Consider the following 23,951-nt stretch of genomic DNA (forward strand, 5'->3'; position numbering starts at 1 on the left):
TCCCCACCTACATTCACCTTTACTGGCTCCATCCCCGCCTCTTTGACCTGTCAGTCTCCTCTCCACCTTTCTGCTCCTTTATCCATCTTCTATCCGCCTCCCTCTCTCTCTCTATTTATTTCAGAAACCCCTTCCCCTCCCCCATTTCTGAAGAAGGGTCCAGACCCGAAACGTCAGCTTTCCTGCTCCTCTGATGCTGCTTGGCCTGCTGTGTTCATCCAGCTCTACACAATATTTCCAGGTTTGCTGCCAACACAAAAACTAGGAGGAATTGAGAGTGGTGAGGAGGATGTAAAAGCCTTTGAAATGATTCAGATGAGCTGAATGAGTAGGCAAATATGTGGCAAGTGCAGTATAGTGTGGATAAGTGTGAAGTTATCTATTTTAGTTGGAAAAGTAGAATAGTAGAGTATTATTTAAATAGTGATTGATTGGGAAATGTTGATATGTTAAGGGGACCTGGGTGCTGTTGTACACCAGTCACAGAAAGCAAGTGCAGCAACCAGTTAGGAAGGCAAATGGTGTGTTGAGCATGCGGTCATGGTCTGAGGATATGGGGTGAACCATTTTGGACTGAGATGAAAAGGAATTTCTTCACTGAGAGGGTGGTGAACCTGTAGAATTCTCTACCACAGAAGGCTGTGAAAGCTAAATCACCGAATATATTTAAGAACGTTATTGATTTCTAGATACCAAAGGTATCAAAGGATATTGGAGAAAGTAGGAGAGTGGTCTTGAGATTGTGGCAGACCCACTATCATATTGAATGGTGGAGCAGCCTTAATGCTTACCCTGGCTCCTATTTTCTATGTTTCTGTGTTTTCAGAAATGTGTTAGTTGGGGAATTAATAATTATCAACTGAAATCCAAATAAAGCGAACCGATCCCACACATAGCAAAATTTACGTGTTTGTTCGAGACACTTAAAATAGATTTGAATAGTCATCAGTGAAAATGCAACGTTGTAGTGGATTGAATGGTAATGTTTTTGGAACCTGATTGAAATTAATCTGAAAGGAAAAGTTATCACATGAATAATGCAAAACTACCAAAAGATACATTATGATTTTCAAACAAATAAATTTTTCCTATGCATTGAGCAAAATTTTGTTTTGTCCCTGGGCTATTGTCATGCTTAAGGGAATAGTTAATGGATAACTGGGAACAGAATTCCATTCCCTGTAGACATCGATTGTGCTCAGTGCAGGGAAACTGTCAAGCCAGCATAACCGGACAAACTTGCTATTGAAGCTTTTTTAACTTTTGCTGTTCAACCTGGGTTTTCATTTCGCAGACACCATTCCTGACTCACAATTATAATTGGGACTTAACTGTTTCTTTTGTACTAGGGTCTATATTGAGGGATAACATTTATCTGGGGAAAGCCTTTGGCGAGCATTGGGCAACAGGATATGTTAGAATTATATTTGTCATGAATTTTCAATAAGTATCAGAACATTTCAGAGCGTAAAATCTTTACAGGAATGTGTGCTAGATGCTTTCAGAAGTGTTCATAGTAGGTGGAACAGCAATTGAAAGTTTATTTTTAAATGCATTAAATATCATTTACATTTAAAATACAATGTGATGCTTAAAAGTCGGCAGCATATGTGTAAGTTGAGATCTGTTTGTTTTCATACAGTTTGATAGAAGCACGTGCAGGAGATATCTGTAATGCTTGTGTGCTTTTGGTGAAGAGATGGAAGAAACTTCCTGCTGGATCAAAAAAAAACTGGAGTCATGTAAGTGTGAGCCAATTAAACACACAATGTCTGTTAAACACCTGTCGACATCTATATGTTCACAAGTGTCCAAGTAATTCATATAGAGTGTGGTATTTTCTGCTTGTGAAATTTGCTGTCTTGAGTAAATGAAGAGAAATTCATTCATGTGCATGAAAAAAATTCAAAATGCATAACTTTGCCTCTTCCAGTTTTGTGTATGTGAGATTGTAATCAACCATTTCAACCATTGTGCCTTGGAACATGCTTTTAGGGCAATCTGAAGATTTTTGTTCTGAATACCTGCAAACTTTTAAAAATCAAATTTAGTTCAGTGGTCAAATTTTAGTTATGTAGACTATTTAATCTCAATAGACTGGGTCTCATGTGTACTTTAGTGGTTTTGCTGATCGGTTTTCTGGCCCTTGGCCAGAGTATTTGGATTTGAAATAGCCACTTACCTATTGTGGAGTTCCTTTTGCTTTGGTGTCTGTATGACCCATCAGGAACAAGATTATTTTAATAAAATAGCTTTCCATTTTTGTATGGTTGAAGAAAGCTGACTGGGCCAGGGAAACACCATGGGATTATAAATTGCAGGAAAACAGTCTTCCATTAGCACCAAGATTCTATGTGAGTGCACTAATGTTTGTGCTCATGTCCTGTAACCCTTTGATTTGGATGTCTCTAGTGCAGGTTGCAAAACAAAAATTATGAAACCTAATACAAAGCAGGAATGTTTTGTACATCTGCTGAGTGATACATGTAATCTAAACATTTCTGTAGTTGCCACTGATGTCTAGTTGGATAGGACACTCTCTTCTTTCACTTACTTAACCTGTTTGAAATAACCTCTAATTGATTTATTTAATATGTGCAATTTGGACACTCCAGAAAAAAACAAGATTTTTTTATTCCCGTGTCAGGTGGTTGATGCACGAGCTGGACCAGGTCTTAAAACACTTGTGAAACCTAAGAAAATTAAATCTGGCTGCGATGGCAAAAAGAAGAACAAATTGCGGAGACTCCAGCAAAAGCTCAAAAGACAGAGTAAGCTTTTTGTTGATATTCAGTTGCTAGTGAGTGCTTTTTGAATCCACTGACCCTTTCTTTCTCTCATTTCCCCAGCTGAACTGAGTGTTTTGAAAGATGATGTGTGCCATTGAGTTAGAAATTTAAAATGAAATAAGAATGTCTGTAACTCATGCTCACATATAAATTAATTGCAGGATTAGCCATTTGGCCCCTTGAGCCAGCTCTGCCATTTGATGAGACCATGGCTGATCTGATGGTGGACTCAACTCTACTTTGCTGTCTAGCCCCTCAAATCTAAGACTACCTTGTTATTCAAGAATCTATCTAACCTTTGAAATATTCACTTACTCAGCCTTCACTGCTTTCTGGGTGGAAAAAAACCTTATCTTCATCTTAAGTGGGAGATCCTTTTTTTCAAATTGTCTCTCTTAGTCCTAGCATCTCTCACAAGATAAGCATCCTCTTACCATCTGCCTTCTCAAGTGCCTTCAGAATCTTATGTGTTTCATTGAGATCTCTGAAGGATTGTTCACATGCAAGATTTCTCCTTGAGTAAATCTGCCTTTGTTGGCTAATGGAGCATTGTATTAAAAAAAAACTGTGATGCCACTTCTGTTTCGGAATCGCAAAATCAAACTCTTATGTACCATGATGTGCAGTGATTTGTAAACCTCCTTTAGTATCTGCTTTTATAATTGGTACCATGTTAAAATATCTAATTATTTGGTGGGGTGGGGGGCACGTGTAGATTGGTTACAGTTTAAACTTAAATGGGATATGGCATTGAATTTGTTTTTCTTGCAAGTTTGCTTGCAAATTTTCTGTGATCACCTGCAGAAATTCTATCCATTTTGCTCTCTGACTATTTCGGCAATCTGAACATTGAGAAACTTTGGAAATATTCTACTAACCTTTCCTTGCCATCTCTAACAAAATCTCCATATATATTCCTTCTTAAAGGAGGTTTTGCTCTTGAGGGGTGAATTTTACCATAAATCAGCTATTTTTCAATTTTGGGGGATTTAAGGAGGGTTTATGTCTGAGCCCTAACTAGTTTTCTGGCACTATTTTCTGGAACACATCTCATTAGGTATTCACCACGTCTGTGTGGCACCTACTTGCACTGTCCCCTGCTCAGCTATGCCAGGCTTTCCAGTGACAGCTGCCAACCAGGTGCTGCCCATCAGTGCAAGTAGAGGGAGAGAACAGAAAGAAACACTTGACAGGGCACATAGATTGTACCAGTGACACTTTTTGTTGCAAATACAAGTTCAGCTTTGTAAGTATATTGCTAGTTTTACATCATCATCTGCCTGATCAACAGTTATTGCACCTGTAAGAATCAAGCTCCGTAGGTTACCCTTCCTTAGTATCATCCCAGCTGACTAAAGGAGTGCTTCTGTTTCCCCACACTTTGTGTAGCTTAACATCTTCTCATTGTTCAATGTGGGAGCATCACGTACTAGAAAGTCTTCAGATGGTTTAAGACATTCACGATTGTTTAGCAGCAGCAAAATTGAAGAAGAAAATCAACCAAAAGCCGTGTTTGCTTCAGGGAACAAACATTAACTGCTTGCCTTTGGATCAACAACAAATCTACAGTCAGTCAATGAGTGATCAGTGTACCCAGTTCCCTATCGGAACTGGTTGCCAGTTAAGTCCTGTTTGGCTTGTTGCCCCTGATGCTGCAGTGCTCCATCAAGCTGAAGGTGATGTTCCCCCTTGATAGTGTCCTCGTCTTACTCCTCAGAAGATTGCCACTGCTTGCCCAGCTCTTCAATATTCATCACTTGTTTTCTTTGTCTGCTCCAGTTGTGCAAAGCACAGTATGCAAAGTTAATGTAGCTATCCAGTCTGTACTGCAAGACTGAGCCCCCAAGACTGATCCAAGCAGTGGGATCTTGAGGAGACCATGGCCCTGGTGAAAGGATGGGTTGTATTGTATTTACGCTCTGCCTCAGGAAGTATGTGATGGAGTCATTAGCCATGGTTGCAGATGACAGTCCATGTCTCCCAGCAACCATCCTTGTCAGGCATCTGAAACAAATGAAATGTGGAAATTATCAAAGATAAAGGCATCATGGCCACTCCCAAGGTACTGGGTGCAGAGTTCTGAGATGTGGTACTACCAATGGTAGATGATACGTACATTAATGGAATAGAAGCCTTTTCTGTTGATGGATATCAGCTGCGTTGTGATAAGATGCTCCCAACATGATGCGTGCGCAGACAGTAGCATCCTGGAAAAACCTACTGCCCAGGCTCCAGCACTGGCCTTGTGTGGAAATGAGATGAAGCCGTGTGGTCTGGAACAAATTGCATTGAAAGCAGTCTTGGTATATTTGTGGTTCAAGGATTGTGAGGGCCTACACAGGTCTCTAGTGGATCCTTGAGAGCAGCTGGTTGCATAAAAGTTCATCATCATGATCACCTTGACGTCCATTAGGATAAGATCACTTCTTTGTGTCACAGATCCTGTTCCCACAGTTGCATAATTCTGTAACAGTGTCTTGGGACATCTACAGTCGTGTGTCAATGTTCCTCGCTCATCTGCAAGAAATGGCATCAGGGATGATAGAGTCTGAGCCTCTTGTAGCTCCTACCCATCCTGAGGGAATCATCTGTTTCAACTTCTTCATGTGCACAGTGTTTTGCACCCACTGGAAGGTTGCTCCTGCTCCTGAGCTTGCTGACACATCTGTTCCTCCTCTAAATCTCTGTCTTCACAGCATTGCAGTCACTATGATGACACCCCTGCTATGGCTGGATCCATTCATCATGGTTCCAATGAATCTCGGTGGGGAACATAACAAAAAGAACAGGTTCTTTGTAATAGGAGCAGTCAACATTTGCATCACTCACAAATGAGAGTTTAGGTTAATCCTCTAAACAATGGGATATGGAGGTTTCTAACAAGGATGGCCATGGAGTGCCTCTACAGGGACCATTGACATAGGAATCCTTTTCCAATGAATGCCTTGGAAATACAGTAAGAAATTAAAAGTGCACTTTGATTGCTGAGACCTTGTATCCCCAGCTCCACACCACCCAAGAAAGACAGGATTGTATGTAAAAACCTCTTGATGAATACTTGCAGATCAAGGTGAGAAGAAATTAGCTCTGTACCCTTGTGCAGTCTATGAGATCTTGGATTTTTTTTGTGAATTGTGACCCACAGGGGCCATTTTTAAGGTGATTACTCTGCTTCACAGAGATGACTGTGATCAATTTATAATCACCAATGAGATGGCCAAGATTGCTTGTGACCAGAATTATGTCATACATTGTTGGACACTACTTGCATTTTCGTATACAGGGTGCAGATGACTTCAGCCTGTGTGGTGTAGGTGCCTGTGGTGTAGGTGCCTGTGAAATGCAATTGCCCCTTGAAGGACCTCTCATCCCTCACAAGTAAAGCCCTTGAATAAAAACATTCGCTGTGGAGCCTGGAGCATGTGTGGCCACAACCATTTTCCATTTCCACTGCCTATTTAAGATGCACATCAGTATGGAAAGTAGGCTCAGCCTGGTAACCACCACCAGACCTCCACGCTCCTTTCTTCCTTGCACTCCCTGTTTTCTTGACCAGTGCTGAGCTTTCACATGTTCCAGTATCTCCCAAAAATACCCCTGAGCCCACAGCTTAATCATTGCCAACTATGGTGCTGCACTGTAGCCCCATCAAAGCCAGGGTTGTGGTGTCTGTCAATTACCCCCCCACACTCCCATTGTAAAAACCATATCCTCAATGCACCAGCATCTCCCCCACTTATATGTTGATTGCCACCTTCACAATTATTGACCCCTTTGCAGCCCACATCCCAACTTCCCAACAGCAGTGGTCCCTACTATCCCCTTTTATTTTCATAGAGCTGATTGCCAGGAGTGACATAGACGGACATTCCACCTGATGGGTGACTGAGGCCCTGACTGATCTCTCCAGTTCTCTGACTGACTGCAGTGAATCCCTGAATTGGTTACATTGGACCTGCAGGACTGACCATGGCCCACTTCCCGTAATTAGTGATACGGACCCTCTGACCCTGCCTACCCATGAGGCTGACGGACTATGTCCAAACTCTTGGACTGATATCAGATGTTGCCCTTGACCTACTATGAACATAGAACAGTACAGCACAGTACAGGCCCTTCAGCCCACAATGTTGTGCCGATCTATTATCCTACTAAGATCAATCTACCCTGCATACCCTACATTTTACTATCCTCCATGTGTCTGTCCAAGAGTTGCTTAAAAGTCTCTAAAGTATCTGACTCCACCACCACTGTCGGCAGCACATTCCACACACCCCCCACTCTCTGTGTGAAGAGCCTACCTCTGACATCTCCCCTATACCTTCCTCCAATCACCTTAAAATTATGCGCCCTCGTAATAGTCATTTCCGCCCTGGAAAAAAGTCTCTGACTATCCACTCTATCTATGCCTCATCATCTTGTAAACCTCTATGAAGTCACCTCTCATCCTTCTTCGCTCCAATGAAAAAAGCCCTAGCTCCCTTAACCTTTCCTCATAAAACCTGCCCTCCAGTCCAGGCAGCATCTGGTAAATCTCCTCTGCACCCTGTCTAAAGCTTCCACATTTTTCCTGTAATGAGGTGACCAGAACTGAACACAATATCCCAAGTGTGATCTCACCAGAGTTTTATAGAGCTGCAGCATAACCTCACGGCTCTTAAACTCAATTCCCCTGCCAATGGAAGCCAACACACCATACGCCTTCTTTACAACCCTATCAACTTGGATCGCAATTTTGAGGGATCTATGGACGTGGACTGCAAGATCCCTCTGTTTCTCCACACTAATGAGAATCCTGCCATTAACCCTGTATTCTGCATTCAAATTCGACTTCCAAAATGAATCACTTCACACTTTTCTCGGTTGAATTCCATCTGCCACTTCTTTGCCCAGCTCTGCATCCTGTCCATGTCCCTTTGCAACTTACAACAGCCCTCCACACTGTCCACAACTCCACCAACCTTTGTGTCATTGGCAAACGTACTAACCCACCCTTCCACTTCCTCATCCAAGTCACTTATAAAGATCACAAAGAGCAGAGCTCCCAGAACAGATCCCTGTGGCACACCACTGGTCACCGAGCTCCAGGCTGAATACTTTCCATCTACTACCATCCTTTGACTTCTATTGGACAGCCAGTTCTGTATCCAGACAGCCAAATTTCCCTGAATCCCATGCCTCCTTACTTTCTGAATGAGCCTACCATGTGGAACCTTATCAAATACCTTGCTAAAATCCATATACACCACATCCACTGCTCTTCTTTCATCGATGTGTTTTGTCACATCCTTAAAGAATTCAATAAGGCTTGTGAGGCATGACCTGCCCCTCACAAAGCCATGCTGACTATTTCTAATCAAACGGTGCTTTTCCAAATTTCTCAGAATCCTCTCCAATAATTTGCTCACCACAGAAGTAAGACTGACTGGTCTGTAATTTCCAGGATTATCCCTATTCCCTTTCTTGAACAAGGGAATGACATTTGCCACCCTCCAATCTTCTGGCACTACTCCAGTAGACAGTGAGGATACAAGGATCATTGCCAAAGGGGCAGCAATCTCTTCCCTCGCTTCCCGTATTAACCTTGGGTATATCCCATCTGGCCCAGGGGACTTATCTATTCTCATGTTTTTCAAGATTTCTAGCACATTCTCCTTCCTAACAACAAGCTGTTCGAGCATATCTGCCTGTTTCAGGCTGTCCTCACAAACGTCAAGGTCCCTCTCACTGGTGAATACTGAAGCAAAGTATTCATTAAGGTCCTCCCATACCTCCTCTGACTCCGCACGCAAGTTCCCTCCACTATTCCTGATTGGCTCTACCCTCACTCTAGCCATCCCCATGTTCCTCACGTAAGTATAGAATGCCTTGGGGTTCTCCTTGATCCTACCCGCCAAGGTTTTCTCATACCCCCTTCTAGCTCTCCTAAGTCCATTCTTCAGTTCCTTCCTGGCTACCTTGTAGACCTCTAGAGCCCTGTCCAGTCCTTGCTTCCTCAACCTTAAGTAAGCTTCCTTCTTCCTCTTGACTAGGTGTTCAACATGCCTTGTCACCCAAAGTTCCTTCGCCTTACCATCTTTTCCTTGCCTCAGTGGGACAAACCTATCCAGTATCTGTAGCAATTGCTCCCTAAACAACCTCCACATTTCTATCGTGCATTTCCCTGAGAACATCTGATCCCAATTGGTGCTCCATAGTTCTTGCCTAATAGCATTGTAATTCCCCCTCCACCAATTAAATACTTTCCCATACTGTCTGCTCCTATCCCTCTCTGTGACTGTAGTAAAAGTCAGGGAGTTGTGATCACTATCACCAAAATGCTCTCCCACCGAGAGATCTGACACCTGACCTGGTTCGTTGCCACGCACCAAATCCAATATGGCCTCCCCTCAAGTTGGCCTGTCTACATATTGAAATCCTTCCTGGACACACCTGACAAAATCTGCTCCAGGTTCCAGTCTATATGAGGGAAGTTGAGGTCGCCCATGACAACAACCCTATTACTTCGGCACCTTTCCAAAATCTGTCTCCCAATCTGTTCCGCAGTGTCTCTGTTGCTATTGGGGGGTCTCTAGAAAACTCCCAATAAAGTGACTGCTCCTTTCCTGTCTCTGACTTCCACCCATACTGACTCAGTGGACAAACCTTCCTCTACGACCTCCCTTTCTGCAACTGTGATACCATCCCTGATTAGCAATGCCACTCCCCCGCCTCTTTTACCTCTCTCCCAATTTCTTTTGAAACATCTAAAGCCCGGAACATCCAACAACCGTTCCTGCCCCTGTGTTATCCGAGTCTCTGTAGTGACCACAACATCGTAGTTCCAAGTACTGATCCATGCTCTAAGTTCGTCACCCTTATTCCTGACACTTCTTGCATTAAAGTAGACACACCTCCACCCATCGAACTGACTGCCACTTTGCCCTATCAACTGCTTGTCCTTCCTCATAGATTCTCTGTTTGCTCTATCTGTCTGTATACTGGCTACCCCATCCTCTGATCTGTAGCACCCGTTCCCCATCCCCCCTGCCAAACTAGTTTAAACTCTCCCAAAATGCTCTAGCAAACCTCCCGTCCAGGATATTAGTGCCCCTCCAGTTCAAGTGCAACCCGTCCTTCCCTGTACCCATCTTCCCCAGAAGTTATCCCAAAATCCACAAACCTGAAGGCCTCTCTTCTACACCAGCTCTGTAGCCACGTGTTCAGCTGCGCTCTCTCTCTCTCTGTTTCTAGTCTCACGAGCCCGTGGCACCAGTAGTAATCCTGAGATTACTACTCTACTCGTCCTAGCTTTCAGCTTCCATCCTAACTCCCTGTAATCACTTTTCAGGTCCTCATCCCGCTTCCTCGCTATGTCATTGGTACCAAGGTGTACCACGACTTCTGGCTCCTCTCCCTCCCCCTGAAGAATCCTGAAGAACCGATCCGAGACATCCCTGACCCTGGCACCGGGGAGGCAACTTACCATCCAGGAGTCTTGCTGGGTACCACAGAATCTCCTGTCTGTTCCCCTAACCAGTGAATCTCCTATCACTATCGCTCTCCTGTTCTCCCCCCTTTCCTTCTGAGCCACAGAGCCAGGCTCAGTGCCAGAGACCTGGCCGCTATGGCTTTCCCCTGGTAGGTTGTCCCCCACAACAGTATGCAAAGCGGTATACTTATTATTGAGGAGAATGGCCACAATAATGCTGGTATCCCCTTGACTGAAGCCTGTCTCCTTTTGACAGGACTTAGACTTTGAGACAGCCACTTGTTGAACCACATGCAGTGGGTTTGCTGCTATATCTGCTTGCATCTGATGAAGGTGTAGTATGGTGCCCTATCGCAATATGCCCATCCTGTTGACTGAACCCTGCTGCTAACCATGACAAGCTGCCTGGTTTTCTGCCTGTGCTAAATGGTAGACAAGACAGAAAGAACTGTGAGCATCTGAATACAAGAGAAGAGCACGAAAAGGCAAGGCAGAGGTGCTGTGAGCAATTGTTGTGTGCATCTGAGTAGGTGCAAAGTGAGTGAGAACAATTGAGAAGCCCTGAGACGCAGCCAGGTCATATCATGTCACTGTGTGTAAAGAGGCCTGGCAGCAGTGTTACAATGATAGGTGTTAGTGTGGCCTACAGTGGAGCATTATATTGTAAGGGGGTGAGAGATGTGCCATGAGAATGTGGAGAGGTTAGTTCATGTCCAGTGCCAGCCTCTGTGATGAGGGTAGATGGTGTTGGAAACAGGCAGATGGTCGCTGCCCTTGGAGCACGCCTTGGAATGTTGGGGACTGCTGTCCAAAATGGATGTGCAGAGGAACAAACAGTGAGCTGCAGACGTCAGGCACCCACTCCAACCTTAACATGGTCATGAAATGTTGCCATCCAGTTTCTCTCCGGCTTGTGAGAGAATAGGAAATTGCATGTCAATGAGGCAAGATTTGTTAATAATGGAATGCTAATACATGCAAATAGACCGCTCACTGCTCACTAGCTAGATTCTTCTCTCTCTGTTCAACACTTCGTTATGGAATTAGACTTTTTCGTCTTCGAGAATCTAATTTTGCTGATCTTGTCATATTTTCCTAACTGACTCGTCAGTGCCCAGGTTGTTCAGGGGCCGGGAAGATTCCACCTCAAACATTAATCACAATTATACAAAGATGATATTACCATCCAGATATACTGACAGAGTAAGTGATGACTGGAATGTATATTTTCAACTATACAGTTTTCACTCAAGTTCCCCTGGTTATTTTGCAATCTATAATTAATCCTTTGGTGTTTTTCTCATTTTGCCAGTGTTTGTGGTGTGACCTATATTCGTAAGCTCTGACAGTATCAATTTATATCTTTGTTCTTTATTGTACAGATTCAGATGCACATAGCACAACATCCAGTATTTCTCCTTCCCAGTCACCCAGCCACAGCAATCAATCTGATGAATGTTCAGATACAGAAACCCAGAAAAGTCTTTCTTTACAACCAGTCTTTTCATTCCTTGATCTGACTTACTGGAAAAGGTGAGTGTTTTGATTTGTTCATCTTGGTGTGTAGCTTATTTAAAATCCATGAGTTGCTAGAAATGATGAAAAATTACTTTTTGAGGAGTTCTTTATATTTTCATGTGTTTCACATTGGTAGTATATTCTAAGAATGCTGGATCACTGGGATCGTTCTGGGGAAGGTGAGACCTGTATAAGCAGGACAGTCTGCACCTAAACTAGAATGGGACCAGCATCCTTGTGGGTCAGTATGCTAGCACTCTTGGAAAAAGTTTAAACTAGTTCAGCAGGGTGGGGGAACACGGAATGTTACTACAATGGGGACACAGCATACTTGAAGAACCAAGGGAGTTCAGTCATGTTGACTTGCAAGGGAAGGTGAGGCTGGCTGGCCTGTGCTTTAATGCCAAGGTTATTATAGTAAGGTAGATGAGTTAGGGGTGTGGATTGACATGTGGAATTGCGATGTTGTTGCGTCACAGAGGTATGGTTGAGGGTCTGTCAGGACTGGCAACTCAACATTCCAAGTTATCGGATCTTCAGGCAGGTCAGGGGAGGTTGTAAGGAGTCGGTTACTGCAGTAAGAGGGAATGATATCTTGGAAGGGATTTCAAATGAGGCTTTGTGTAGAGCGTAGGAATGAACGGGGGGCAGTCACATCACCGGTAGTGTATTAAAGACTCCCAAACAGCCAGAGGAGCATTTGTGTGGGCAATTCAGTGGGTAGTTATATTAGGACAATTATATTAGGGAGTTTCAACTTCCCAATCATTAATTGGGATAGCCATAGTGTAAAGATTTTAGAAGGGATGGATTTCTTGAAATGTATTCAAGAGAGTTTTTTTGGTCCAGCAAGGGACAGTGCAGTGTTGGGCCTAATTTTGATGAACCAAGCCAGACAAGTGTTTGCGCTGGCAGTGAGAGACCAGTTAAGTGATCACAACCACGACACCGTACATTTTAAGTTCCTTATGGAAAAGGAAAAAGGTAGTCTGCAGAAAAGGATTTTGGATTGGGGAAAGCAGATTTTATTAAAATAAGATCTAACCGAGTAGACTGAGAACAGCTCCTTGGTAGAAATCCACAGCAGAATAGTGGGGACCATTAAAAATGGATTTGGTGAGAGTACCCCTTAGGGTGAAATGTAGGAGGAACAAGTCCATGAATGGATGTCTACGAATTCTCAGGACTGGAATAAAGAGGCTTTTACAGGTACAAAGGTAGCAAAGCAACAGAGGCCCTACTGGAGTATAGAAAGTGCAGGGGGAACCAAAGAAAGCAATTAGGAGAGCAAAGAGGGGGCATGAAAAAGCACTAGCAGATAAGATTAGGTACTTCCAAGGTATTCTAGAAATATGTCAAGTGGGGAGGAAAACCAGGCTTATTTGGAACCAAGGAGGCAATTTAAGTGTGAAACTAGAGACCATTGGTTGGACTGTTAAACAAGTACTTCACATCTGTCTTCACTCTGGAAAAGGAGAAGTAGGTACTGAATTCAGGAAGCGGGATTATGAGGTTTTTGAGAAACTTAACATAGAGAGTAAAGAGGTATTGAAGGATTTGGCGGGCTGAGAAGTGGATAAGTCCCCAGGTCTGGATGAGTTGTATCTCTGGCTGCTGTGGGAGATGAGGAAGGAAATTGGATCTGACCTAAATTTCCTGTCTGGCCACAGGGAAGGTGCCAGTGGTATGGAGGACAGCAAATATGGTTCCGCTTTTCAAGAAAGGTGGTAGAGATAAACCATGGAATTAGGGACCATTGAGTCTCACATCAGTGGGAGGGAAACTGTTGGAGAGTATTCTGAAGGAGAGAATTAATCTCAACTTGGTCAGGCACGGATTGACCAGAGATAATCAGTATGGCTTTGTCAGATGGAGGACATGCCAAATAAATTTGATTAAATTTTTTGAGGAGGTGACAGGGTGCATAGATGAGGGTGGTGTAGTTGATATAGTGTATATGGATTTCAGCAAAGCCTTTGAAAGAAAAGGTAAAAGCTCATGAGATCCAGGGTAACTTGAGAAGTTGGATCCAAAATTGGCTTAGTGATTTCAGACAGAGAGTGGTGATAGAAAGCTATTTGTGTGACTGGATGCTTGTGTCCAATATCACAAAAATCAGTCCTGGGTCACTTATTGTTTGTAAAGATATAGAAGAAAATGTTGGGAAGAAGATAAGTAAGTTTATGGATGACACAGATTGGCTGGGTGAGAGTGCGGATATGGACGGATTGGTCAGATGGGCAGATCAGTGGCAGGTGGAATTTAACCCTGATAAGTGTGAAATGATGCAGTTTGGAAGAAGGAATAAGTCACGTGAGTACTCAATGAATGGTAGGACAATAGGAAGCTCAGGGGAACCGAGGGATCTTGGGTCCATAGATCCCTGAAGAGGGCAGGATAGGGTAATAGAGTAGTTAAGAAGGCACATGGGACACTTCTCATTATCACTCGCAGCACAGACTATAAGTTCAGGAGGTCATGTTGGAGCTGTACAAAACTTCGGTTAGTTCTGGTCAAACAGTTGTGGTCACTACACTATAGGAGGATTTGATTGCACTGGAGGGGGTGTAGAGGAGACTCAACAGGATGTGTCTGGGATGGAGCATTTTAGCTACGAAGAGAGGCTGGATAAACTCAGGTTGTTTTCTTTAGAGCAGGGAAGGCTGAGAGGGGACCTAATTGAGGTGTATAGATTATGAGGAGCATGGATAGGGTGGATAGAAAGCAGCCTTAGTTGAAGGGTCAATAACAAGGGGACATAATTTTACGGTGAAAGGCAGGAGGTTTAGAGGGGATTTAAAGATTTGAGGAAAAGTGTTTTCATCTGGAGAGTGATAGGGGCCTGGACATCACTGGCTGAGAGGGTAGTTGAGGCAGTAACCTCACAAACTTTTAAAAAGTACTTAGAAGTGTATTTGAAATGTCGTAACACTCAAGGCTATGGGCCAAATGCTAGAAAGTAGGACTAATGAAGATTTAGAATAGTTTTCGTTGGTACAGACTTGATGGGCTAAAGGGCATGATTCTGTGATTCTAATGACAGTCACAATAATAACTTTGGGCTATCAAATCTTTTAGTTTGAGAGGATCAGTGATCACTGTGTGTTAGCAATATTCTGTGTGAATTTTGCCTGGAATAATATAGAGATAGTTATCTTCTTGTTACAAACGCCTTTTAAAGGGAACTACCCGGGAGGTAGATTGTGGGAAGCAACAGAAAGGAAAAATAGCAAATCAAAATATCACCCTTTTCACTGCCATGTTTTTAATGCTGACATTTTATTTAGTTTTCAGGCCCCAGAAACATATTTGAAAATACATATTGATGGTCAACGATTTGTTTCTGGTGCAGCATGATTCAATATTTGGATTTCCTGGATTTGCCTCCAGCAAAATTTACAGATTTACAAAAATTTTTAAAAATACCCTTGAAAACAGAAATTGGGCATTTAACCCTACTATTTAGGTGGATCATCGCCGATCTGTACTACACCGTAGATATGTAATGTACAAAAATCCTTCAGTTAAAAATCATATGGATTCAAGCCTAGTCTGGAATTTCAAACAACTGCTACATGTTTGGGTAATCCTTTTCAGTACTTAAATGATAACTTGTTAGAATGGAGTGTTTACATTTGTTTTTGATGATCTAAGAGATGCTATACAAAATGATCTGATCTAATTTGGGATCGCTGAAGTATGCTTCCAGCATTGCAATCGTTTCAACTTATTGATGCGATGAAAAGCAAAATCTTCTTGCTAACTGGGCTATGTGTCTATGATTGAACACATTGGCACTTATTTTGTTTTCTTCTTTTGCGCCCTCGAATGTTCTTTCAAACAACCATTTACATTTTAAGTAAATCAGACGGTGTATACAAACACCTCCAAAATTGGTAACTACAGTGTAAATGCATCTTTCGAAATCCTTAGTAATAAAAATGGTAAAGTTGCCATAATCCTGTTTACTCATTAGAGAAAGATGACTTGTGATGGTTAGCCTAAAGGGAATCACACATCAAATGCAGGGAGAGGTTGAGAAGGAGAGTCCTTCTTCATGGTAATCTCAGCCGAAATAGGAATTGAACCCATGCTCTGCATCACAACCGAGCCATCCAACTAACTGAGCTAACCAATCCTTTCCTTGGGAATGAGCAAGCAATATTATCTGCATCCACTATTTAATATTTAATATTTAAGTGGCTATAACAAAGTATACAACTTGCTATGGTTCTGATTAGTCAAACAATAATAAAAATGGAATGTGCTGGAGGAACTCAGCAGGTCTGTTAACATCTGTGAAGAGAGAAACAGATTTAATATTATGAATCCTATGACTGTTCTTTGGAACAATTGTCAAACATGTGGTCTCAAGGATATTAAGACAATTTAGTGTGGTGCACCCACAATGCTTTAACAGAATTATCAAATAAAATTATTGTAACATGGATACATAAAAACCTGTTGCGATACTTCAACTGTGGTAGCATGACAAAAATAGATGCAAAGTAAGTGGTGTAATAAATAAACAAGCTAAAACAATAATGTTACTTTTCCTTTTAAAACTTGTATCAATCTCAGCAAGAGTAAAAATGGATTGATTTCAACATGCAGTCACGTGAGATTGATAATTGTTGAACATTTGTCAAGTTGCAAGTTGGATTTCCATTATTAAAATCCACACCATTGCAAATGCTACAAATATTTAATTTTTGTTTTCTTCTCTGATATAGGCAGAAGATTTGTTGTGGCATAATCTACAAGGGCCGTTTTGGAGAGGTGCTGATTGATCCTCGTCTTTTTAAGCCTTGTTGTAGTACAAAAAAGGATAATGAGTCTACAACACAGGCAGAAACACCACTTCAGGCTATTAAAGGAGATTGGTAATGTGCACTGTAACAGCTGGAAGTTAAAGTTTGTCTCAGGTTATTTTGCCTGTATTTACATCTTTTTGTCTCCAGTGGCAGACATCTATTTTTAAAAATGTTATTTGATATCATTTTGTCAAAAAAGCCAAATCACTGAAGGAATAAATATTTATTGGCCTATGATTACTCAGAACAGTGATTTGACGTTTATACATCTTCGCTGTTTTTGCATTTACTGAAAAAGTAGGCTGATGAATCATTTATTCATTTGAGACCTCCAGACATAGAATACTTCAATGGAATGAATTCTATTGCTGTAATTTTTTTATATAATGGATAAGTTCTATGTTTAAGCTGTTGTTTAAATTGTAGATATTCTGTCTTGAAAGGTATATCTTTCTATCCTGTCATGTCCTATTAAGAAAATAGAGTATACAGTAGTTCATTATTAGTTTCTCCTATTCATATTACCACCGCTTCCCTGCGACTTTGCTCAATCTACCTAATATCCCATGTTCACAATAACCGGGGTTGCAGAATTGTTCTGGGATGTGCAATAGTAACTTATTTGTTTAGTTTAATATGAGCAACATCTAAGCAATAACAATGGAGACCTCTTTATTGTCCATTAATTTGCTGGCAAATGGGAAGTATTTTTGGGACATTCATTCAATGCGTTTTTGATTTTATAGTCAAAGTGAGTTGCTTTTAGTGTGAAGTAATTGTGAAACAAATTACCAGCTGCCAGGTTGTCCTTTGCCTCAACAGCAAATTATATTCATCACAATGGGCAGGAGGGAGTCCTTTATATTATAAAACTACACAGATACCTTCAGGTTATCTTTTTTGCCTAAGTTTGGTTATTAGTGAATGAGGACTGAATTTAACAACATAGATCCTTGATCTTTTTTCTTGATGCAAAAGAAGAGCTGAAGTAAGTTCACATGTGGACATAAATTTTTGCTATTTGCCAACTCCACTGAATTTGGTTTGGAAACAGTAATTTATATCAATTAGTCAAAACACTGTTCAGTTTCTTAGGTCCTTTAGAATTTAATTTCATTTGACTCCATCTTTTACATCTCCCTTCAATTTATTACTGTTGCTGTTTATTAACACATTTTGTATTCATTTGTTTGAAATGTTTTTTGTATACTTCTCAGTTGAATATTGCAAGTCTTAGATTACTTTCAACTGTGAACTTGCATCCTACGAACTTACCATTCACATGTGTCAGAAGCCAAGCTTTGACCTTATGTTGGGAACTCTGCATTATTTTCTTTGACTAACCCGAGTCACTTGTTGCTTATCTGTTGAGTAACCTGACGCCCTATCCACCATCTACAAGGTACAAGTCAGGAATGTGATGAATACTCCCTATTTGCCTGGATGAGTGCAGCTCCAACAAAACTCAAGAAACTTGACATCATTCAGGACAAAGCAGCCCGCTTGAATGGTACCATATCCTTAAATACTCAATCTCTCGCCAAGTGACACTCAGTGGCAGCAGTGTGTACCATCTACAAGATGCACTGCAAAGAACTCACCAAGGCTGATTAGACATCATTGTCCAAACCACGACCACTATCATCTGGAAGCAAAAGAGCAGCATGGGAATACCACCAGCTGCAAGTTCTCCTTCAAGCTGCATGCTGTCCTGACTTGGAAATATATCGCTGTTCCTCCAGTACCACTAGGTCACAATCCTAGAACTCTTTACCTCATGGCATTATGGGTCTCCCTACTGCAAATGGACTTAAGCAGTTCAAGAAGGCAACTCACTGCCTTCTCAAGACAAGTAGGGATGGGCAAAAAATTCCAGCCTAGCCAGTGAACCCCATGAATGAATAATAAAACCTGCCCATTACATTTTAATCTTTGTATTTGGACGTTCACTGTTTCTGGCTTTTCACCATTGAAATGGTACTGTATGATTTTTAGGTCCAAAGTGGATTATGCCTCATCTATTTACATTAAATTCCCTTTTCCATAGTTTCGTCCATTGTTTAATCTATGAATAGACTTGCAACTTATGCTTCAACTTATAATGCTTGCCGTGCTGCCTATCTTTGTCACAGGCAAACTTTGATATGTGGCTTTCTATCCCATCATCCAAATTGCTAATAAATACAGTGAATAGATGAACCCCCAACACAAATCCAATATGCCTTCAATTCTATGAACTTCAGCTTTGGCTAACAGTTCCTTTTTGATGGATTTCATTGAGTGCTTTCTAAAATAATGCCATAAGTATGTCCCTGTCCATTACTTCTGTAATCTCTTTAAAATATTCAGTCAGGTTCATCAGGCATCACCTACTCTTTACAAATGCATGTTGGCTCACTCTGTTCAAATATAACAGTCCATCAAATTCTTTTTGAATTGTGAGTTAAAAACCGTCATGGCCATAATTTTCAGCAGGCAACGATGGATGGACACTTGAGACTTTAACTTCCTTTAAAAATGTGTGTCATTTCATTGCAGCCATTGATCTGCTTTGAGTAATTCCCTGCATTCATTAACGTGCACTAAGATTGATAGTCTAATTTACTGTTAATATTTAATTGGTCAGACTTAAAATTCAGAAATTTACATGTCTTACGAAATTGAAGACTTATAGATATATAGAACAAAACAAACTACTGATTCAGTTCAATGCAACATGTTTATTGGGAAGATTTGCAATTCGTTTACATATTCAGTAAACTGCAAGAACATTACCTTGTAAATAAAATTGAGCTACCACAGGCTTTGAGAAACAATTTTCTTGAAACCCATGTAACTAATGGAGATAGAGCAGAATTTCCGATTAATCAAAGGGAACATTCCAAACAAAATAATTTCCATGTCCTATAAATACATGTGTGAACAATTTGAGATCCAGTTTTTTTATTGAACAAGTCTTGAAATTTATCTCCTGAATGTAGCACGCTCTGTTTTAATCAGACATTTTGTTTATCAGTTAATATTTAAAAGGTTACTTGCTGACTCTTTTTGGTAATGCCAGTGTGTAGAAGGCTAAAGTACCTAAAGTTCTTTGAGATTTTACTTTGTTAAATAATTAATATTTGGCACCTTTCTTAATTGATCTTCTTACCTCCCTCAAAATCGACATGGCCAAATTACTGAAAGTGCAATATTAAAATTCCAACCTTTTGTTTGAAGATAGAAAATATTTAAATAAACTTGTCTTCATTTGAGGAAAGTCATTTTTCCTTTTCCTCCTCTCAATTTGACAGATACATTTCTGTTCAGTAAATGGTGTTATTTTAGCGTTGTATACCTTATTTTTAACAGTTTAAGAGCAATCAAAAGACTCTAAAATGTCAAAAAGATGTCTTCAGTTTATCTATTCAATCATCTAGTCAGTAAAATCATTGTGGGCTTATCATAAAGTTAATTTTATTAGTATAGACAGCACATTGTGGTATCCGTTTTTGTGAAGCAGTGTTTTAAGACATGAATTGTTTCACTCAGAGATGGGGGACAACAGCAAGATCAATTATCTGGCATTACTAATGCTGTTTTTCATCTGGTCTTTTGATTGCATGCTGTAGTGACCAGGGTAACATACCCACTTCTTACTCCCCTCTCTCACCACCATCTAAAGGATGTGTAAAATTGTTAAAGCTGGGAACTCTTGCACTCCGCATTTCCATGTGCTAAAACACTCTGCTGTTTCCATTGCCAACTGACATCTTCAGGTAGTAAATTTTGTAGGTTTTTACCAAAATGTCATTGTGTGTCCAGGTCTTAGAGGTTCCACATCAAGAATGATTACTGTTTTCTGTAACTATCATTGGTGGCAGATCTTAAACATCCAAAGGAAGTGCTTCTTTTCTTAGTACATGCTGCTTCCTCTTTTCTCTTCTTCTTAGCTTCCCGGTAAGTGGGCCAGTGAAGTTATGCAATGCTGACACCTGCTTTTGGTTTGAGTTTTCTCATTTTTCTCTCAAAGTCCTTTCTAAGCCCCTCTATTACATGCAAAACAAACTTTGACAAACAGTAAATGCTGGATATACTCAGCAGCTCAGACAACATCTGACCCAGTGCCTTTCAAATCTTCTGTTCAACTCCAAAGCACGGTACAGCTAATTAAGTTTTTTTAAAATGTAATCACTATTTTATAACATTCTGTTTTATTAGCATACACAAGTATTTTTTCCAGAACAACGTCTTGCAAACAGATATGAGATAATAACAAGTTTATCTGCTTTTGGTATGTTGATTAAGGGATGTATTTTGGCCAGGACCCCAAGGTATTTCCCCAGCTGCCATATAAGTAGTGTCATCTATATTTTTAACTCCATCAGAGGGAACGGATGGGAACTCAGTTTAGCATCTTGTCTGAAAGACATCATCTGAAGTGCTGCATTCCCTCTGCTCTGAAATTGCTTAGATTAAATGCTCATATCTTTGTGGGGTTGGAACCAATGTCTTGATGAGAGTGCTACCACTGACTTGGATTGATACTTGGAAATGGTGATCAAACGACTTCTTATGCCTCTCATCATCCATTGAGAAATGACTAAGTTCTTCCTTTCTCTTTCTGTCTTCCTGGCCTATCTCATCAACACAACTTGGACCACTCTATTGATTGGAGTGAAGAATAGTGTCTATATTCTGCCTGATTTAGGTGTTACTTCTGTGTAGGTCTATCAGTATGTGCACAACACTTGGTGAATTGTATGTAAACTGTTGCTGTTCAGTAACACCCTGCAAGTATTTTGCTGATAAATCTTTCTAATCCATTTGAATAGTTAGTGGCACAGTCCAATGAAATGTATGTATAGATACAGAAATTAATCTTAAATGTATTATTTGAAAAATATGTTTATTGATGTACCATATCTTTTCATATGACTGTAAAATGGAAAAGATTGGTCTTGATGGATCCTTATGAATTTTAAGCATTTACACTGTAAATAGATTTTGATTTTTTTATAAAAAATAGTTAGTATGTTCTTCACATCTTATGGGAACTGGCCCCTGCAGGGGAACGAATTGATGAAACTTTTAGTCCTATTGACTTTCAAATCAAGTCACCTCTGTTTTAAAGAAATAATTACTTCTAAGCATTTGTTACAATAATTAAGTTTAATTGGACTGAAGACTGGATGGTAGTGCCCCAGTATTTTTCTTTTCGTTGAACTAGATCTGAAAATCTACCAAATACCCTTTTTGAACGTTTTACACAGTAGTTCTTATCAGTTTCTAAGAATGAAATCCAGAGAAAATTATGAGTTCGGTAAACTGAACTACAAAAAAATCAGTGTCTTTTTCTTGAGTTGGAAAGAAACAGGACCAATGAGGAATATCTTTGTAACCTCCAAAGGAAAATAAGGCAAGGAGCATATCTCATTGCTTTGTGGAGAAATGCACCTACTTGTGAAATATGGAGCTGTACAGGAATATCCCTAGCTTGATCCTTGGTCAGTGCTGGATGAGTTAACTTCAGGGGTAACATTTTGTGTGTACCTTTGAGCTTGAAGTCTCGAGGTAGAATGAGGGGAAAAAATGACTTGGGTTCAGGTCATGTATGCTATTTAATAATAGCTGCTGGATGGCACGTGTGCATTATGGAAAATGGGATTTAAATCAAATATGGTGCGGTCAACATCAGATTGGCCAACAGTCATTAGCCAGATACTCAAAAAAAAACTTGGGCAAGATATTGATGATCTACTGGCATCTGTGAAAATATACTTCCATATAGCTTTATGCCTTTTGGAGAAAATTGGTCAGAAGGCAATAGTGAGAGCTGGGATTACAAGGGAGAAACTGGGGAGAAAAGGTGCTTTGTGAAACTTAAAACATTAAACATTCTGTATTGTTCTCTCATTCAATTGTAAATGTACACACCCAGTGAGATTTACTGAGTGCTTCAGCCAAACACAATGATACTTCAGCATCCTTGACATAAATTGACTACAAAACATCATTTTAATAAATTGGGCGCATAGCTGCATTTAACTTTACGTGCTTCAAAGTCTCAGTAGCAATAGTAATTGAAATGGCATTTGTTGGAATACTGAAGTGGTTTCCATTCCACCATCTAAATTATGGTTGTTACAATAGAGATTTAGACATTGAACAGTGCCCTTTTGCACTTATTTAATGGCATTGACAAACCCTTTTATTTACAGTAGCAATTCATTGTTGTGAGCTGCATACTTTAAATAAAAAATCTTTATAGAAAGACAGAATACAATTCTCGTAGTCCTTATTTTTTCAGCTTCTGATATGCAGGTTTACCAAGATTCTCTGTATAATGCTTCTAAATAGTATGCAGATACTTTTACATGTGTTAAATTCAGACATGAAAATTCCCAGGTTCAAGGGTTACATAATCCCTATGTTACAATAAACTAATTCTGGACTAAGATTTTTTTCTTCTGCTTTTGCAGCTAAAGGCTTAACTATTTGCAAATTGTGATGCCTTTTCCCTAATCAAGAAAGTATTTTTAAAGTTCAGTTATATCTTTGGACAAAATATAAATATTTTCACATTTCTGTCATATCAGCCGTTATCTGGTTTTCTGGTAAAACTGCTAAATGGAAATTCTTGTAGCTGTGCCTTAATGAAAAACCAATGAAGAAGATTGTAGGATTGCATTTTTCAGGTTTTATTTCCTTTCAGATGTTTGGTGGATTGTTTTGTCCATTGTTATTTATTTATTTATTTGAACATTCCATGAATAAACTGTTACTAATCAGACAGAGTCCAATACTTGTTCCAAAGTCTTCAAGTTTGTGCACTTTTACCAAATGAGACTTTTTTTGTGACCGACAGCTTTCATATGACTGCAATTTTATAGTCACTTGTGATACTTTTTGTATTTAAATAAAGATGTAATGTCAGATGAAAAAAAAAAAGTTGTCTTTGTTTCTGTTTTGGGGTGATTAAATCATCTTTTTAGTTTGGGCAGTTTGACTTCTAAATGTCTACCCAGTTAAGCCCTCACAGAAGTTTATGTGTTTCAATAAGATCACCCCTTAATTCTTATAAACTGTTTAGCTGTCTTGATAAGTCAATCCATTCATTCCAGGAATCAGCCTTGTAAATCTATTTCAAATTACCTCCAATGCAAGTTTTTCCTTTTCAACTACAGGAATCTGAAGTGTACACAGTATTCCAGGTGTCTCCGTCATTTGTTGATATATATTTTGTCCCACAGTAAGGTAACTGCTCAGGGGCCTAAAGGTAACTCCTATGTGTGACCTCATTCATTTGCTATTTCTTATTTCCACCCAAACTGATTCCATGATTGTTGCACCTATATCACTACACACCTTGGCACCGAT

At 40.3% G+C, this 23,951-nt stretch overlaps 1 protein-coding gene across 3 annotated transcripts in view; it reads left to right on the forward strand.

Annotated features, from left to right (window-relative positions):
* Positions 1-23,462, forward strand: part of LOC109911909 (SIN3-HDAC complex-associated factor-like) — a 33,916-nt gene extending 10,454 nt beyond the window's left edge. For all 3 annotated transcript variants that reach the window (XM_048607265.1, XM_048607264.1, XM_048607266.1), the window contains exons 3-6: positions 1,643-1,742; positions 2,648-2,771; positions 11,643-11,793; positions 16,512-23,462. In XM_048607265.1, coding sequence (XP_048463222.1) covers positions 1,643-1,742; positions 2,648-2,771; positions 11,643-11,793; positions 16,512-16,665 — 529 coding nt within the window. In that variant the 3' untranslated portion in view covers positions 16,666-23,462. The remainder of the gene's footprint in view (positions 1-1,642; positions 1,743-2,647; positions 2,772-11,642; positions 11,794-16,511) is intronic.
* Positions 23,463-23,951: the final 489 nt, after the last annotated feature.

This window comes from Rhincodon typus, chromosome 17 (genome assembly GCF_021869965.1).
Source record: "Rhincodon typus isolate 14 chromosome 17, sRhiTyp1.1, whole genome shotgun sequence".
Lineage (NCBI taxonomy): Eukaryota > Metazoa > Chordata > Chondrichthyes > Orectolobiformes > Rhincodontidae > Rhincodon > Rhincodon typus.